The following is an 18,976-nucleotide window of genomic DNA, read 5'->3' as shown; positions in this document are numbered from 1 at the left end:
TTATTATTATTTTCGTCAACTGTCGGCATCGCCAGTGTTCGCAGATTCTGTTTTCCCGCACACTGCCCGTTGCGTGATATTACGGCGTTCCTTAAAAGTTTGAATACAAAAGAATTCCGATTTCATTCAACTTAGTAATCATGAAGAGCACTATAGATCCACCGAAGTGAGTGTAAATGCGGAAAGCTACGGTACCACTCCACGTTCCGGAACATGTGTTCTATTATGACGCGGATAAATTTTGAGTTGAAATTACTCTGTAACATACTACTGTTTTAAAATGTAAAGGCAGTTTCGAATTAAAAGTCTAAATTTCTGTAATGATGCCGACATTGTACTTCAAATTACGAATTATCCGTATTTTGAATTAAACAATTTAAATAACATGCAAAACCGTATCTCATGTTTCCGGGAAAGAGACCTTCTTCGAATTAGGCAGGATTGTGAATTAACCAATTTCGAATTATCGAGGTTCTACGGTGGTAGCAAAACAATTGTTTAATTATTTCAGATTGCTTTGCGCTTTGTTGAACAAAGTAATGAATCTACACCAGCTGATGTACTGTTGATTAAACGGTGGCGCGACAGCGCTGCACCAAGAAAATTCAGAAGAAAATCACTCATTTTATACAATGAGTGACGTTATGTAAACACTTTAATGTTAATATACAGTATGCACCATTGCTTAACAGAGTTTATGCATCGTTATTTCAACATTTAACTTCCGAAAATAATTATCATGTGTTATCCAAAAAAAAACCCCTTTATTAGCAGGGTTCTACTGTAATAGAGAATAAATGTTACACCCTGCAAACTCACAGCTCTGATACTCATTTTATTATTATTAGAATACACTCCCTTTAGTTTGGCTTTGGTCACATCGGTCGCCTGAAAGTCCAGTTGGCACCTGTCTTTCGAGTCACGTATCAGATCTTGTCTTTCTTGTTTCTGGTTATGGACACGATAAAAATAGATCAGTTGGTGGATACAATAGTTTTAAGTACGTTAGTAGTGAACAAAGACCAAACGTCCTGGAGCGCATTGATGAAGTATTTGTAATCTTCTTAACCTCTCAGTGTAAGACGACTTTCACTACCGGGCTACCCTATGCTGCAGGAGGAGTATACCAAGCATGCTATGAGTGCAGGCTCTTAGTTAATTGGGCGTAAATGACAAGCAGTTCAATGAATTTTACCAGAATGTCCTGTTTTGTTATTACTGTAGTGCATAAATACATAAACAGCATAACTTATTGGACTTATCCAAGGTCAATGCAAGGTCAAGGAAGTGGAGGAATCTTCTGAGCTTTCAAATCGAACAAGAGACATGGCTGAACCAAATACAGAAGTAGCTAGTAACCAGATTTTTGATCTCAATAGAGGTTTCTGTACTATGCCCATTAACATACACAATGCAAAAACTACATACATTTCCTCCACAGTAACCGGTACGCATTCATTTACCCTCAATCGGAGCGGAAATAACATACCATGCGATCACATGTGATATTGAAAATAAATAACTGCCTATTCTACGATCATCTTTACGAACTCGGCAGTATAAAACAACTCAAAATTTCCACACAGGATATAAGCAATTCTTTGCAGCATTCTGAGACCCATAATTTGCCATTAAAATTTCCCTTTGCCCTCTATAATTATCCATGTCTTCTCACAGAAATCCACCATCAATAACATTATGGCCAATATTTTCCCGTGTATCAAAAGCAACATCAATGTCACAATCACAACTTTCACTCTCAAATTCTAGACCGCAAGAAAACGTTTAACTGCCATGATGTCAACAACAGAACTTGTTGGTTTTCAGACGTGATATATCATATGTAATCGATGAGAACTCGATAGGTATATGCATCAAATGGAAGATCGATGCTTCGTCTGTAGATATATCTTACTGCATTTGTAATAGTTCAAGAAATATTCGCTAGACAGAAGCAATGCACGACAGAGTGCGTTGGGGAGTCTCTACGTTGAGTGGTTAATGTTGGGACAGCTCCTGTACTCAAGTGGAAACATAAGTGCACCTTAAGAACTAAAAATAAATTCGTAGATGACGTATTGTTATTTGCTCATGCAATGAGTTACTGCCCGATTATCCTACATTCAAGGGCACACTTTTGGCTAAAGATGGATGGGTTACCTCTTGAAATTCATTTCCTTGGCATTTGTGGTGATAAACATGCAGCTGACCAATCAATGCCATCATTATTAAAGAAAACACAACTGTATAATATCAACAGAATGGTAATTGTCCTTGTGCTAAGGCAAGTTCAGCCTTGGATTTCAAGGCTTGTAAAGAAATAATTCTGGTTCTGTTATGTTCAAATGCATCAGCTCTTAGAAACTTGAACATGTCATCCCTTCCAGCTTGGATGGACTTGTACCTGTTTCTCTGCTAGTGCTAAACAACACAGCCAGCCATCCAGGCGGACTTCAATGGGAAGGGGAGAGTCACCGAATGTGCCAAGTGGTCACTTTATGTACCGCCAAAAGCAATACAAATCTGATTCAGATCTTGAAGGCAGCTGCGACAGTGCATGCTGTTGCTCGGCAGGAAATGACAAAAAGGCATCGAAGAAAAGGGAAAAAAACAAAAACAGTGAAGGAAAAGCAGAGTCCCACTGATTACTTTTACAGTTTTCGGAGATGGTGAGGCACTGTGCCTGTAAATATACGGACACCACCGGACTAAGCCAAGCCATCAGCAGACAGATGTAAGCAGTAGCATTCTAAAAAAGCACTTGAAACAAAACCAGCCAAATTCTCTTTTGAGTAATGCCGAGTTCATATCTCAGTACTGTATGCCCAACAGTACAGTGGTATATGTGCTTCCAGAGTTTTTGTACATTTACTAGTTTTGCCAGTTCTGAAATGAAGCTTGTAAATAATGAAAGAAGTGAGATTAGTTACGACGGTGAAGGTGTATTACCAGAGGATGAAGTGCCTTTTCGTCTACTGATGCAAGAGCTGTTTCAATACGCGATGCGGCGAAAGAGCAGATAACTGACAGAGAAAAGAAACCAAGATAGACCGAATAGGTTGACTGTTGACGTTTCTCGAGCCTAATTATAGCAATTGCATATCCATGACAGTTGTTGACATTTTTCAACTGTTTGCGAATAACCAGCTGATCAAACATTTAGTTCAAGAGACTAAAAAGTACGCAATGTTTTTAAATTGTACAGACCCAGAAATAACTTCTAATGAAATTCGTTCCTCCATCACCATACTTTTCATTTCTGGATGCAACAAGTTTCCCTCGATACGTTCTTATTGGGAGACGCAGGATGATATGAAGTATGAGCAAGTATTGAGGGTGAGCTTTAGACTGTGTAACTGCATCTCAAGTTCTTAATTTTCTTCCTTTTGATTTGTTCCTGTGAATGACAGGCACCAAACTGTACTGCAAAGAACCATTGTTCAATAATTCTATTTTTTAGCTGTGATGTGAATAAAAACCAACATTTTTTAACATTGTTATTATACGAAAAACAAAAAACCTACTCTGTAACCATAATTCTTCTTCCAAAACAGACAGTGCAACAGCCTGGCAACATCAAATATCCTATGACCTAAATTATTTAGTTTATTTTGGTCTCAAACATGCAGTGAAAATAAATAAATAAATAAATAAATAAATAAATAAATAAATAAATAAATAAATAAATAAATAAATAAATAAATAAATAAATAAATAAATAAATAAATAAATCAATCAATCAATCAATCAATCAATCTCAGAAAAAAAATTCCATCCCTAATGTAGCTCCAAGTTCTTCTGTCATTTTCCTGCCGAGATGTGTTTCAAGATTCTCCCTCGAATCTGTAACATTCTTCTCAATCCACCCACTGGATCTCAGGGGCGGGGATTTTCCTGAGATACTTCCTTTTCATTTTCTGTACTGTGAGATCTCAGCTAGTATGACTGGAGCATACTGCCTCACTTTAGACCTGAACGTATCACTGCACATCCTCCTTGTTCTCTAACTCACTGGAACTGGGAACTTCTGTTCACCATTTCATGGTCTGGTTTAGCAGACTTCTTGAACGAGATCCTCAGGCCGGTCCTCCAACTACGTCTTCATTTTACTTACTGAAAGTGCTTTTGCAGCCAAACCCTGCTCTGGAGATCGTTTATTATGAACTCCAGAACACAACTGAACAGAGTGGAGAGAGGCCATCCCCCATTTCCAACAGCCCACTCAATAACGTAACTTGTGAATACGTGCCTGTGAGGGTGTGTTGGATAAAAGCTAGGGATTTATCACAGACTCCAAACTTCCTGAGAACAATTTACAAGTGTCTCAAGGTCCACTAAATCATCAGCTTTCCTGAAATCCACAAAGGTCATAAACCTTTTCTGCCCCACTGTCCTAATCTTGATCGATGACTTGAGGAAAAAATGTTCTGGACATGAACGTCCCTTTTGGAACTCTGCTTGACATTCCTGCAACTGGACCTCTAGCCTATCTTGTAAGCAATGATAAGAAACGAGATGCCAGTGCATCTATCAACTCCTGTGAGAGTGCCCAACTGTTTACCATATTTACTCGATTGTAAACCGTCAATTTTTTCACTTTCTTCTTGGTTCAAAAAATGACCCTTGCTTTAAGATTGGAATTATTAACAAGGCTGGTAAACTAGACAATATCCGGTATCAATGCAATAGGAGAAAAGTCCAGAAGCCACCATGAGTAAGATTTTGCCGTCATGTAAATTCAGGTCTGATTTCATCAATGGTTGTTAAATATATAGTACCAAGTTAAAAATATGTGTTAAGATTCTTGTGTATCTTCTAACTTTTTCCGAGAAATGTTAACTTTGTTTATTCTTGTAAGAGAATCTAGAAGGCAATGGGAGAACCAAGCAGTTTTAAGTGCATTCGATACAAATTTGTTTGAATACAGCTGTAAAACATGGTAAACAGATTGTCTCAACATTTCAATCGCAATCCCCAACTAAGAATGGGACCTCCAACATTCTTTCCACGCTGTTCAGTGTAACTTGCATCCACTTCAAGACGTGCTCAGATATGGCCAGAACTACACCCGGACTTGGAGGTTAGGATCATTAATCACGTGGCTATTACTAGAAAGTAGCCAGCCCCGTGGTATAGGGGTAGCGTGCCTGCTTCTTACCCCGAGGCTCTGCATTCGATTCCCGGCCAGGTCAGGGATTTTTAGCTGGAGCTGAGAGCTGGTTCGAGGTCCACTCAGCCTACGTGATTACAATTGAGGAGCTATCTGACGGTGATATAGCAGCCCCGGTCTAGAAAGACAAGAATAACGGTCGAGAGGATTCGTCGTGCTGACCACACGTCACCTCATAATCTGCAGGCCTTTGGGCTGAGCAGCGGTCGCTCAGTGATATCAGTGATTAGTGCCATGGTTTGGTTTATTACTAGAAAGTATTCTCTGTGCTTGCAGCATATTTCAGCTTTATTGTCTCCAGGTGATAGGATTCTTGCACCTAAACACCAGCAAAATGGCCATACATAATCTGTTGTTCTATCACTGTAGAGATTCTGCTAACAATTCTACTAACTAAAACTATTGAAATTCTAAACAATATATAAAAATCGTCGGTCGTGAGTACGAAAGTGTGTGTTCTAGAATGCACTTGACGGTACAGAAGACTGCGATGAAGATGAAGCATTTGATGGTGATGACTGAACTGGGCTTTGTGTGCTTCATCGATATTTGTAAAACTTTTATTTCTGATTTCCACGGGGATTGTCTTATAATCGAAAAAATACGGTAACCACCTGCATACTTCAACAATTCTGCTGCGATAGGGTCTTTCCCAGGAGCCTTGTTTTTTTAACTCTTGATTTCTTCTCTGTCAGGCAGATATTTCCAAAAAACAAGACCTTCCTCAGCAGGGTAACAGTTCAAAAGTTTATTATTGTTATACATCTTCATGATTCCCTTCAGCGTTCAGTCTGTGTCGCCCTCTATTTCTCTTACTCTCCATGACTGAGTCCATTATTTTCCTTGCTAACCTATCCTCTGACATTATTAGCCGTGCACTCTGACTACTGAAGATATCACTGGTTTTGTTGAAGTGTGTGTTCCTCCCTTTCCTCTTCACCAAAACTTAAGCTAGGAGGCTAGTTACCTGCAAGAATAGAGGCCACAGCTTCTTGGACCATTCTTTGAATCCAACGAACGTATGTAGCATTCCTGGCAATGTGCGTGAGTATGAATAGCGGTAAGTGTCCCTATGCCAGGTGTGTGAAAGGGACCTTACAGTAATGTTTGTTTCGTCCAAAACAGAGGGTGACGTGGAACCGTGAACTACACCAATCCCCCGCACGGCTTCTGGCTTCATATGCCCCTATGGTCATGTGCAGTTATATCACAGTAATTCATATTAACCCACAATGGTGGCATTTCTCTGTTGAGCAGTTTGAGAGATTGAAGAGGTCAGTGCTGCCTTAAAACATATTAATTTACAAACGGCACAATCACTAGTCAATTGCGACACTGTCTTGTAGTTTCATAAATGTGGAACAAGGTTTGATGTACAATTTATATGACACTTACTATTTAGTTAATATAACGTGTAAGTTTTAAGACTTAGTACACATACAAGTATGTTATAATTTATTTATAGTTGCTAGGTCATAAGAGTATGCTGGACCGGGCGAGTTGGCCGTGCGTGTAGAGGCGCGCGGCTGTGAGCTTGCATCCGGGAGATAGTAGGTTCGAATCCCACTATCGGCAGCCCTGAAAATGGTTTTCCGTGGTTTCCCATTTTCACACCAGGCAAATGCTGGGGCTGTACCTTAATTAAGGCCACGGCCGCTTCCTTCCAACTCCCAGGCCTTTCCTATCCCATCGTCGCCAAAAGACCTATCTGTGTCGGTGCGACGTAAAGCCCCTAGCAAAAAAAAAAAAAAAAAAGAGTATGCTGGAAGGAAAAGTTCTGGGTAAGAAGGGAAGAGGAAGGCCAAGGAAGAAGTATCTGGATTCCGTGATGGACAGGCTGAAACGCTCAGCACAGGAGAGACAAATGTGGTTAGGATACGAACGAATGAAGGTCATAAAATGATATAGATTTTACATTCTACATTTTAATACATTTACTCGCTAATACACATGTGGAGCTAACCTTCTCCACTGCAATGAACAGAATTATTGACTACCTACTTCCCCTCAACCCTCTACGCCTCAGTCCAAACGTACTCGCTGCAGGTAACGGGAGGTTAACAGCTCTAGGTGAGTACACAAAGTTACTAAGGTGACAGACAGTGGAGGATTTCTGTATTCATAATTTTGTCTCACTTGTTGACAACATCACCGACAAGAATAGTGTACATCTATACTCAGCGTTAACTGTAAGAATGTCCTTGTCATCCTTTGTTCATTACTGTGTTATAATTACTGTTTCGACAAGCTGACAGCAGCTAACTGGCAATTGATCAGGATTATAACCAAACAGTCATGAAAGGAGAGGGAAATGACAGAAAACTAAATGTGATGACTCATACACAGGTTTACCTGCAGTTCCAGTTTGGTAGGCTTCAGATCGATGCCAGGGAAAATGGGGTTGTTGTCCTCATCAGGGTTGGGTGGACCCCGAGCCTCCGCTGGCGTAGCAGGCTTGTTGCTAGCAGGGTGTGGTGTGGACGGAGGAGGTCCTCCAGTGTTGAGGTCTCCCCGAGAGATGAGAGTGCACATGTACACATCGTGGGAGAAGATGTCGTGCCGGACGAGCTCGGAGAAGAGGTGTACCAGGTTAGTGAACGTGGCTTTTTGTTGAGGATTTGGGTTGTCATCTGAAAACGTCAGTCAAGCAACAGGATAGATCAAAGCAAAGCTGTGCACTTACTGGAAAAAACACAATCAAGTCACTATGGTCCCTCAGTCTCCTGATCTCTTATCAATGATCTTCAGACTGTTTATCTAGCTCTTTCAATGAACATTTCCCGTGATAATTCACTCCTCGTCCTCCACGCCAACAGCTTGTCTTCTTACTCCCCGGTCTTCTCAGCCCAAAGTTTGCACTGCTCAGAAATTCCGTTCTTGAATCAAGTAATCCTGGTAGACTAATCTATACAGAATAACATTATCATCTGTGATTCCAGACCTTTATATAAGAAAACAAAGATATAACACTGCCCTCAGTTCTGGTACAATGATCAAACAAATACCTTCATATTTGTTTTAATCCTTCGTTATAGACAGGTACTTATCCTATTTTGTGTTCCATTCAATGTCTCTATATGACTTCAACCAAACTTCTTATTCTACCTTTCATCCACTACTAAGTCTCCTCAAGGTGGATAACTATATGCACCGAATTCACTCTTGATTTGTAAAATGAATGAACATTTTTTGTTTTTGTTTAACAAGGAAGCTATTTCTTCAGTATCGACACAGTTAATAGACTGACTGGCTACAAAATTTACCTAAGACAGGGGCATCATTGTCGAGGAAGCGCATCAGCAGAGGCTGGAAGACAGGCAGACCCGTTGGTGCTCCCGTGGCAGACGACACCGAGTCCTTCTCATCTCCTCCATCTCCTTCTCCAACAGTAACGTCGTTCTGTCTCTTCTCTAGCAGTTTGGCCACAGCCATGGCACGGTGCTCACCCGTCCGCTGGTTGCTCACCGCCCACTCGCACAATGTCTGCACCACCGCCTCGTCCTGAGATACACTCTAAAAACAACCAGAAAAAATCTTCAGATGGGTGGAGTCAACAAACAGTACATACACGAATATTCCTGCATGCACGTGAGGACATACTATGAAATAACTTAAACTTCAGCATTGCTCATGGCGTAAGTTATGCAGTTAAAAGACCGGCACAAAACACTCATTAAGAGCAACAAATTCTCATTACAGTAGAACCTCGATAATTCAAAATCCCGCCTAATTCAAAGAAGCTCTCGTTCCCAGAAAGATGAGGCATGGTTTTGTATGTTATTTAAATAGTTTAATTCAAAATGCGGAAATTCGTAATTCGAAGAACAATGCTGGTCCCATTACCAAAAATCAGACTTTTAACTCAAAACTGCCGTCACATTAAAAAAAATAAAGAATTTTACAAAGCAATTCAAATTCAAAATTTATCCACATCATGAAAGAATGCGTCTTCCGGAACGTGCTGGGGTAGCTTTCCATACATTCACTCACTTCAGTGTCTCTTCATATTTGCTAAGTTTGAGTGAAATCTTAATTCTTATATATTCAGCGTTTTTAGGAACACCTCCATATCATGTACAGGCAGTGTGTGGAGAAGCAGAATCCGCGAACAATGCCGATAGTTCGTGAAAAAGCGCGGCTCATACAATCAATTCGTACGCACCAAACAATACTGTCAATGCCGATGAAACTGCATTGTCTTATTATGCCGAACCCAAACGGACTTATGGTTTTAAAGGAGAGAAGTGCCAGCCAGAAAATCATAAAAGGGTGGGGAGGGGGTCGCTGTATTGTGTTGCAATGCACGCAGAAGCAAGAGATTTGTCCCCTTGTCATAGGAAAGTTTGATAAACCACGATGTTTTAAGGGCATCGCGTAATTTCCGTGCAAGTACAGGACATCTAAAATGCATAGAATACAGTAATTCAATGAATAAAGGACTTGCATAGGGGAGCCAACATAGACTTCTCATCACTGAATGCTGCTTTTTTTTTTCAGTTGCATGAGTTTAGCTTGTCAGTGAGTTATCCTAGTTCACTATTTGAATACTGTAAATGCACCTTTGTGGATATATTTTGGAAATAGCTTTTTTCTATGGCATTTGAAAGATTTAAACAATAAAGCAAAACTAAGACTTCAGAGAAAATATAGAAATAGAGAGGCATTTCGTGTCAATCAATCAATCAATACTGATCTGCATTTAGGGCAGTCGCCCAGGTGGCAGATTCCCTATCTGTTGTTTTTCTAGCCTATTCCTAAATGATTTCAAACAAATTGGAAATTTATTGAACGTCTCCCTTGGTAAGTTATTCCAATCCCTTACTTGCCTTCCTATAAATGAATATTTGCCCCAATTTGTCCTCTTTTATTCCAACTTTATCTTCATATTGTGATCTTTCCTCCTTTTATAAACGCCACTCAAACTTATTCATCTACTAATGTCATATTTTTTTGTATAGTACAATGGGCCTATGCTATTTAGCTATATTTTTAATGTTTTTCATGTAAGAATAGGACTTGCTATTGCATATTTTTAAATTTTTGAATGTTCCTTGCTATAAAAAACTCAATGGCTCATGATGGCATAGTGGATTGCCGAAACCGGTCCCAAAGATGTATTTTATGATAAGTTAAATAAATATGTGATGTTCTAAATAGACCATTACGATAACGTATTGAATAGGTGGAACCTTTAGCTTTACTAAGCATTGTAAAATCTTGAGTCAATACGGACAAAAAATGAAGTTCTTAATACTAAATGCTAATGTCATTCCACGCCATCTCTTCGCAGACAGCACGGAACATGCCACTTAGTCGAGCAGCTCTTCTTCCTTCTCTCAATTCTTCCCAACCCAAACATTGCAACATTTTTGTAACGCTACTCTTTTGTCGGAAATCACTCAGAACAAATCGAGCTGCTTTTCTTTGGATTTTATCCACTTCTTGAATCACATAATCCAGGGTCCCATACACTGGAGCCATACTCTAGTTGGGGTCTTACCAGAGACAAATACGCTCTCTCCTTTACATCCTTATTACAACCCCTAAACACTCTCATAACCATGTGCAGAGATCTGTACCCTTTATTTACAATCCCATTTATGTGATTACCCCAATGAAGATATTTCCTTATATTAACACCTAGATACTTACAATGATCCCCAAAAGGAACTTTCACCCCATCAACGCAGTAATTAAAACCGAGAGGGCTTTTCCTATTTGTGAAAACTCACAACCTGACTTTTAACCCCGTTTATCAACATACCATTGCCTGCTGACCATCTCACAACATTTTCGAGGTCACGTTGCAGTTGCTCACAATCTTGTAACTTATTTATCACTCTATAGAGAATAACATCATGCGCAAAAAGCCTTACCTCCAATTCCACTCCTTTACTCATATCATTTATATATACATAAGAAAACATAAAGGTCCGATAATACTGCCTTGAGGAATTCCCCTCTTAATTATTACAGGGTCAGATAAAGCTTCACCTACTCTAATTCTCTGAGATCTATTTTCTAGAAATATAACAATCCATTCAGTCACTCTTTTGTCTAGTCCAATTCCACATATTTTTGCCAGTAGTCTCCCATGATCCACCCTATCAAATGCTTTAGACAGGTCAATCGCGATACAGTCCATTTGACCTCCAGAATCCAAGATATCTGCTATATCTTGCTGAAATCCTACAAGTTGAGCTTCAGTGGAATAACCTTTCCTAAAACCAAATTGCCTTCTATCAAACCAGTTATTAATTTCACAAACATGTCTAATATAATCAGAAAGATTATCTTCCCAAAACTTACATACAATGCACGTCAAACTTACTGGCCTGTAGTTTTCAGCTTTATGTCTATCATCCTTTCCTTTATACACAGGGATTACTATAGCAAGTGTCCATTCATCTGATATAGATAGCTCCTCTGACCAAACAATAATCAAATAAGTACTTCAGATATGGCACTATATCCCAGCCCATTGTCTTTAGTATATCCCCAGAAATCTGATCAACTCCAGTCGCTTTTCTAGTTTTCAACTTTTGTATCTGTAAATGTCGTTATCATATGTAAATTTTAATACTTCTTTGGCCTTAGTCTCCTCCTGTACCTTGACATTTTGCTTGTATTACATGTAATAAATATCATTTTTGGTCCGTATTTATGATATTGATTAGTATTGATTAGGTGGTCTAATAAATAACTTAATATTATTATTTCAATTTTCCTTGTAACCAACAATCTTTACATACTGCTGACTGAATACTTCAGCCTTTTGAAGATCCTCACATACACACTCCCCTTGTTCATTAATTATTCCTGGAATGTCCTTCTTGGAATCTGTTTCTGCCTTAAAATACCTATACATACCCTTCCAATTTTCACTAAAATTTGTATGACTGCCAATTATGCTTGCCATCATGTTATCCTTAGCTGCCTTCTTTGCTAGATTCAATTTCCTAGTAAGTTCCTTCAATTTCTCCTTACTTCCACAGCCATTTCTAACTCTATTTCTTTCCAGTCTGCACCTCCTTCTTAGTCTCTTTATTTCTCTATTATAATAAGGTGGGTCTTTACCATTCCTTACCACCCTTAAAGGTACAAACCTGTTTTCGCATTCCTCAATAATTTCCTTAAACCCATCCCAGAGTCTGTTTACATTTTTATTTACCGTTTTCCACCGATCATAGTTACTTTTTAGAAACTGCCTCATGCCTGCTTTATCAGCCATATGGTACTGCCTAACAGTCCTACTTTTAAGACCTTCCTTTCTATCACATTTATTTTTAACTACCACAAAAACAGCTTCATGATCACTAATACCATCTATTACTTCAGTTTCCCTATAGAGCTCATCTGGTTTTATCAGCACCACATCCAGGATATTTTTCCCTCTGGTTGGTTCCATCACTTTCTGAATCAGCTGTCCTTCCCATATTAGCTTATTTGCCATTTGTTGGTCATGCTTCCTGTTGTTCGCATTTCCTTCCCAATTGACATCTGGCAAATTCAGATCTCCCGCTACAATCACATTTCTTCCTATGTCGTTTCCCCCATAGCTGATTATCTTATCAAATAATTCCGACTCCGCGTCAGTGCTACCCTTTCCTGGTCTGTACACTCCAAATATATTAAGTTGCCTATTATCTTTAGAAATGAGCCTTGTCTAATTGCAAAGCATTCATACATTGAAAATGGGGCAAGAAACTGACAGTTCAAAGCAGCCACAGGTGAAGAATGAGAGTTCGAACATCTGAATGGGTATAACATGATACGACCTTCTTCCACGCGCTCTGACCTTAATGGGCGTGCTAAACATCACCATCAACAGCGTCGTATGCAATCTATCACCGCTCGAACCGCAGTCTTAATGACCGGTCACTTATGTCCCTATCCAACTAAAATTCATCAACTCGGCAATTGGTGTTACGCATGTCCTTCCTTACCACGTGCTCGTGAGATTATGTTTGGCCTATATATCTGAATAATAACAAAGATGATAAGTATAACAATAATAATTTGGTAACAGGCGGCATGACAGGTTCCCACCTGGATGGCCAGGCTCCGAGTACCTGTGACGAACGGTTGGGATTTTCATGCGAAAAATCATGTAGCTTCAAAAAAAAGGCAGTGGATCTTAAATTCCTGGCCACATCAAAACTGAGCAAGGGTGGCTGCCCAGGCCTACACGTGAGAAGTCACAACTTTATCGTTATTCGGTATTTTCAACAGAGAATAAATAACGACTGTGAATCACCCAGTTATCCATGACAATATATGTAGGCACTCATTCACTGACTGATAAACAAAGTCACGAGGTAGTGCAAGTGACATGCGGTAGGATGTTGCCAGTCTGGGATCACTAAGAACTTTGCATATATAGGGTCGATGGATAAGTTCGTGCGGTATTCTTTTGAGTTGGCAACAATGCGGTGTGAAGGGATTGCTTATCGTTATTCTGTTGTTTTAACTGAGTTTGGAGTTTGTGCATAGTGAAACATGGGTTTCCTTGATTGTGAACGTACTGTAGTATTTGTGTATATTTCAGACAAACTGATATGGAACGTCAAGTTGAGAAAAGTGAGCATTTCACACACATTCTACTCTCTGACTTTAACCGAGGGTCCAGTGCAGCAGGAGCAGCAAAAACAATTTGTGAAGTGAACGGGAATGAAGCAATTGCTGAAAAAACAGCACAAAAATAGTTTTCCCTCTTTTGAGCAGGGCAGTTTGACTTGTCTGATGATCCACATTCTGGAAGACCATCAAGTTTTGACGAAAATCACTCGAACGAGTTGGTTCATGAGGATCCTCGTCAAACAACGCGGGAAAAGGCGCAAGTTTTTTAATGTGAGCAGTCAACTATTGTACACCATTTGCATTCTGTTGGTAAGGTACAGAAATTGGGTATATGGGTACCACATGTGCTAAGTGACAGTAACAAAAATCATTGAGTAAACAGCTGTTCGCCATTGCTTACCCGGCACCAGTTGGCTTGTGATAAGCACGAAGCATTCCTTCGAACATTGTCACCGGTAACATTTTTGGTGCTGGCATGTAAACATGTACGTACGTTTAGTCCTCAGTCCAAAGGCTGGTTGGATCCTCAACAGCTCTGCCATCAGCTGCCATAGATGGCCTAGGCATCACTGAAGAGGAAATGAGGAGTGAGATAGTTTCCCGATGCTTTCCTCACCAAGCCAGAAGTTGCTATTACATATCAGTCTGCCAAGCCCACTGAAATGCATGCACCAACCGACCCTATGAGCAATATTTTCACATCATTCATAGCAGGGATTGGCTGCAGAAGGAATGGCATTACTAGCATCGCTCATACTTTCATTTTGTCAAAGCCAAGGATAAGACAGACAGAAGACTGTAAACACTAGGTCCCGCCAACAAAGGCATACGTAAACATGAAGAAGAGTGGCTCAGCCCAAGGATAGTGACCAAGTGTGTTTGGTGGAACAAAGATGGCATTCTTCACCACCAACTTCTTCCAAAAATTGTAACGATTACCTCTGCTGTGTATAGTGTACCAGGAACCATTACTGGCCTAGAACATTATTTAGTAATGTCAACGACATGGCTCAGGTCGGCAAACAGCGAGCTATCTACATCAGCACTTCCACGGTGGAAACTGACGTAAACAACACATGAGAAGTATTTTTACTAACTGTTTAACCCATGGAGATATCAAATAATGACCTACACCATCTTGTAGCCCATGACTTAAACGTCAACGTGTGTGAAATATATTAAAATCACCCCATGGAGTTAGAAGTTATTCCACAGTAAAGACATACATACATTATCATTAGAGAGTGTTATGCCTTACAGCGTTCAGTCTGCAAGCCTCTGTGAATTTACTAAACGTTGCCACAATCCTCTATTTGCAACTAGTGTTGTGGCCTCATTTAGTTCTATACCGCTTGTCTGTAAATCGTTAGAAACTGAGTCTAACCAACGTCGTCTTGCTCTACCTCTACTTCTCTTACCCTCCATAACAGAGTCCATTATTCTCCTGGGTAACCTATCCTCCTCCATTCGCCTCACATAACCCCACCACCGAAGCCGGTTTATGCGTACAGCTTCATCCATCGAGTTCATTCCTAAATTAGCCTTTATCCCCACATTCCGAGTACCCTCCTACCACTGTTCCCACCTATTTGTACCAGCAATCATTCTTGCTACTTTCATGTCTGTTACTTCTAACTTATGAATAAGATATCCTGAGTCCACCCAGCTTTCGCTCCCGTAAAGCAAAGTTGGTCTGAAAACAGACCGATGTAAAGACAGTTTCGTCTGGGAGCTGACTTCCTTCTTACAGAATACTGCTGATCGCAACTGCGAGCTCACTGCAATAGCTTTACGACACCTTGATTCAATCTCACTTATTATATTACCATCCTGGGAGAACACACAACCTAGATACTTGAAATTATCGACCTGTTCTAGCTTTGTATCACCAATCTGACATTTGATTCTGTTGAATTTCTTACCTACTGACATCAATTTAGTCTTCGAGAGGCTAATTTCCATACCATACTCATTGCACCTATTTTCAAGTTCTAAGATATTAGACTGCACGCTTTCGGCACAATCTGCCATTAAGACCAAGTCATCAGCATAGGCCAAACTGCTTACTACATTTCCACCTAACTGAATCCCTCCCTGTCATTTTATACCTTTCAGCAGATGATCCATGTAAACTATGAACAGCAAAGGTGAAAGATTACAGCCTTGTCTAACCCCTGTAAGTACCCTGAACCAAGAACTCATTCTACCATCAATTCTCACTGAAGCCCAATTGTCAACATAAATGCCTTTGATTGATTTTAATAATCTACCTTTAATTCCATAGTCCCCCAGTATAGGGAACATCTTTTCCCTCGGTACCCTGTCATATGCTTTCTCTAGATCTATGAAACATAAACACAACTGTCTATTCCTCTCGTAGCATTTTCCAATTACCTGCCGCATACTGAAAATCTGATCCTGACAGCCTCTCTGTGGTCTGAAACTACAAGGGTTTTCATCCAACTTCCTCTCAACGACTGATTGCACCCTCCCTTCCGAGATGCCAGTGAATACTTTGCTGGCATACTAATCAATGAGATACCTCGATAGTTGTTGCAACCCTTCCTGTTCCATTGCTTATAGATAGGTGCAATTACTGCTTTTGTACAATCTGAAGGTACCTTACCAACACTCCACGCTAATTTTACTACTCTATGAAGCCATTTCATCCCTGTTTTCCAACTATACTTCACCGTTTCTGGTCTAATTTCATACATTCCTGCTGCCTTATGACAATGGAGTTTATTTACCATCCTTTCCACTTCCTCAAGCGTAATTTCACCAACATCATTTTCCTCCTCCCCATGATTTCCTTTTACACTGAGAAGGTATTCAAAATATTCCCTCCACCTCTCCAGTGATTCCCTGGGATCTATTATGAGTTCATCTGAATTACTCAAAACACTGTTCATTTCGTTTTTCCCTCCCTTCCTAAGATTCTTTATTACTGTCCAGAAAGGTTTCCCTGCTGTTTGACCTAGCCTTTCCAGGTTATTACCAAAATCTTCCCATGACTTCCTTTTGGATTGAACAACTATTAGCTCTGTTTCTTTCATCTACGTATAAATCCCCGTCTGCCATGGCCCTTGTTTGGAGCCATTTCTGATGAGCCTTCTTTTTACGTTTACAGGCTGCTCTCACTTCATCATTCCACCAAGATGTTCGCCTCTTCCCATCTTTACACACAGTTGTTCCTAGGCATTCCCTTGCTGTTTGTACTACAGCATCCCTGTATACCACCCATTCACTTTCTATATCCTGAACCTGCTTACTGTCTACTGTTCGAAACTTCTCACTAATCATATCCATGTACTTCTGTCTACTTTCCTCGTCCTGGAGATTTTCTACCCTTAATCGTTTGCAGACAGATTTCACTTTCTCTACCCTAGGCCTAGAGATACTTAGTTCACTGCAGATAAGATGGGGTCTGTATCATCGAAAAATCCGCAAAAATCTCGTACATTCCTAACAGATTTCCTGAATTCAATGTCTGTTAAGATATAGTCTATTATGGATCTGGTACCCCTAGCCTCCCATGTGTAGCAGTGAATAGCCTTATGCTTGAATATATTCATAACTGCTAAACCCATACTAGCACAGAAGTCCAGCAAACGCTTCCCATTCCCATTAGCTTCCATATCTTCCCCACATTTACCAATCACCCTTTCGTATCCTTCAGTTCTATTCCCAACTCTCGCATTGAAATCGCCCATTAGCACTATTCTATCCTTGCTGTTGACCCTGACCGCGATGTCACTCAATGCTTCATAAAACTCGTCAACTTCATCCTCATCTGCACCCTCACATGGTGAATACACGGACACAATTCTTGTCCTAATTCCTCCAACTGGCAAATCTACCCACATCATTCGCTCATTTACGTGCCTAACAGAAACTATGTTGCGTGCAATGGTATTCCTGATAAAGAGCCCTACCCCAGACTCTGCCCTTCCCTTTCTAACACCCGTCAAGTACACTTTATAATCTCCTATCTCTTCCTCGTTATCTCCCCTAACCCGAATATCACTTACTCCTAGCACATCCAGATGCATCCTCTTTGCTGACTCAGCCAGTTCTAATTTCTTCCTTCCATAAGCGCCATTAATATTGATAGCTCCCATCGAATTCCATTTCGTTCGCCAAATTGTTTCCAAGGAGCTCCTCGCCTGTCAAATGGGAGTGTGACTCCATTACTCCCATAGGTCCGAGGCTTGCTTAAAATGTTCTGAGCTCGGTAAATTCATGAAGCAGAATGCTACCCTACTTGCACATAGTCCAAGTGAGGATCTCTCCTCTAACGGGTTATGGACCACCGGTGAATTGTATAGTCCTAGCCGCCTGAGCAGAAGGAGGGCCACGACTCAGAATATGTCCGAGATGCCCACTACCATTCCATAGCAACTGGTATCCAGACTCTCAGGACCACTTACTAGGCCACTCAGCCGTTGCCCATGGTTCACGAACTAGGACGTGACTACAGTAACCCACAAACATGAACCATGAACCATAGTAAAGAAATGCAATTTTATCAGAAGAGGTGGAAAGCCAACACAGCTGCACAGCTGTCCTGGTCAGAGAGTTCTGAACTCACAGCAATCGCATAAGCATGCTGTTGAACGCGAATATACACGTCGAAATTCGAACTTAGTTATCGCGTAGCGGTATTCTGCTTCAATTATCTTCAGACTTGTAGTCCAGTGAACAGTGTCGGACTTAGAAATTTTGAATTATTACTATGATGACTCCTTGCCTGGCCAGTTATTCTGCTACGGTAATGGAGCCAGTGTCTCCACGCCAAGCACTGGGTGGCGGTAAATAGCCTGACCTACTATAAGGACCAACGGCTAAGGGCGGAGGAGCCCGTATAGAAGGGAAATGGGCCCTCATTGGAGGAAATGCCACTGAAACCCCATATCAGCTGTAGCGTCTGTACTCCAGAGCAGCAGTCCAGTTCGATGGCTTCATTGACGGACAATTTTCTAGGTCCGTAATTAAATGCCATGTTATGTATAAGTAATTTACCCCTCTCATACGGACACCTTTTATTACGGACGCGGACACAGCATAGCCATGAGGAACTCCAATTAAACCTCTCCTAACGGACACTTTTTTTTTCAAAAAAATAGTGTATTTGTGACGTGTACAGTATGTATTCGCTTACTTTTTGCACAGGCAGTACTTCCAAGAATCATAGACACGCTAACTTTTGATCCAAGCTGTACACAT

At 40.5% G+C, this 18,976-nt stretch overlaps 1 protein-coding gene across 5 annotated transcripts in view; it reads right to left on the bottom strand.

Annotated features, from left to right (window-relative positions):
* The window catches only part of kto (kohtalo), a 396,148-nt gene that overhangs the window by 271,705 nt on the left and 105,467 nt on the right, over positions 1-18,976 (bottom strand). For all 5 annotated transcript variants that reach the window (XM_067158251.2, XM_067158254.2, XM_067158252.2 and 2 more), the window contains exons 11-12: positions 8,434-8,683; positions 7,523-7,800 (exon numbers count right to left, since the gene is read on the bottom strand). In XM_067158251.2, coding sequence (XP_067014352.2) covers positions 7,523-7,800; positions 8,434-8,683 — 528 coding nt within the window. The remainder of the gene's footprint in view (positions 1-7,522; positions 7,801-8,433; positions 8,684-18,976) is intronic.

The sequence above is a fragment of the Anabrus simplex genome, chromosome 14, assembly GCF_040414725.1.
Source record: "Anabrus simplex isolate iqAnaSimp1 chromosome 14, ASM4041472v1, whole genome shotgun sequence".
NCBI lineage: Eukaryota > Metazoa > Arthropoda > Insecta > Orthoptera > Tettigoniidae > Anabrus > Anabrus simplex.
Note: the sequence above shows the minus strand (reverse complement) of the source record. Positions and strands in the feature narration are given on the sequence as shown.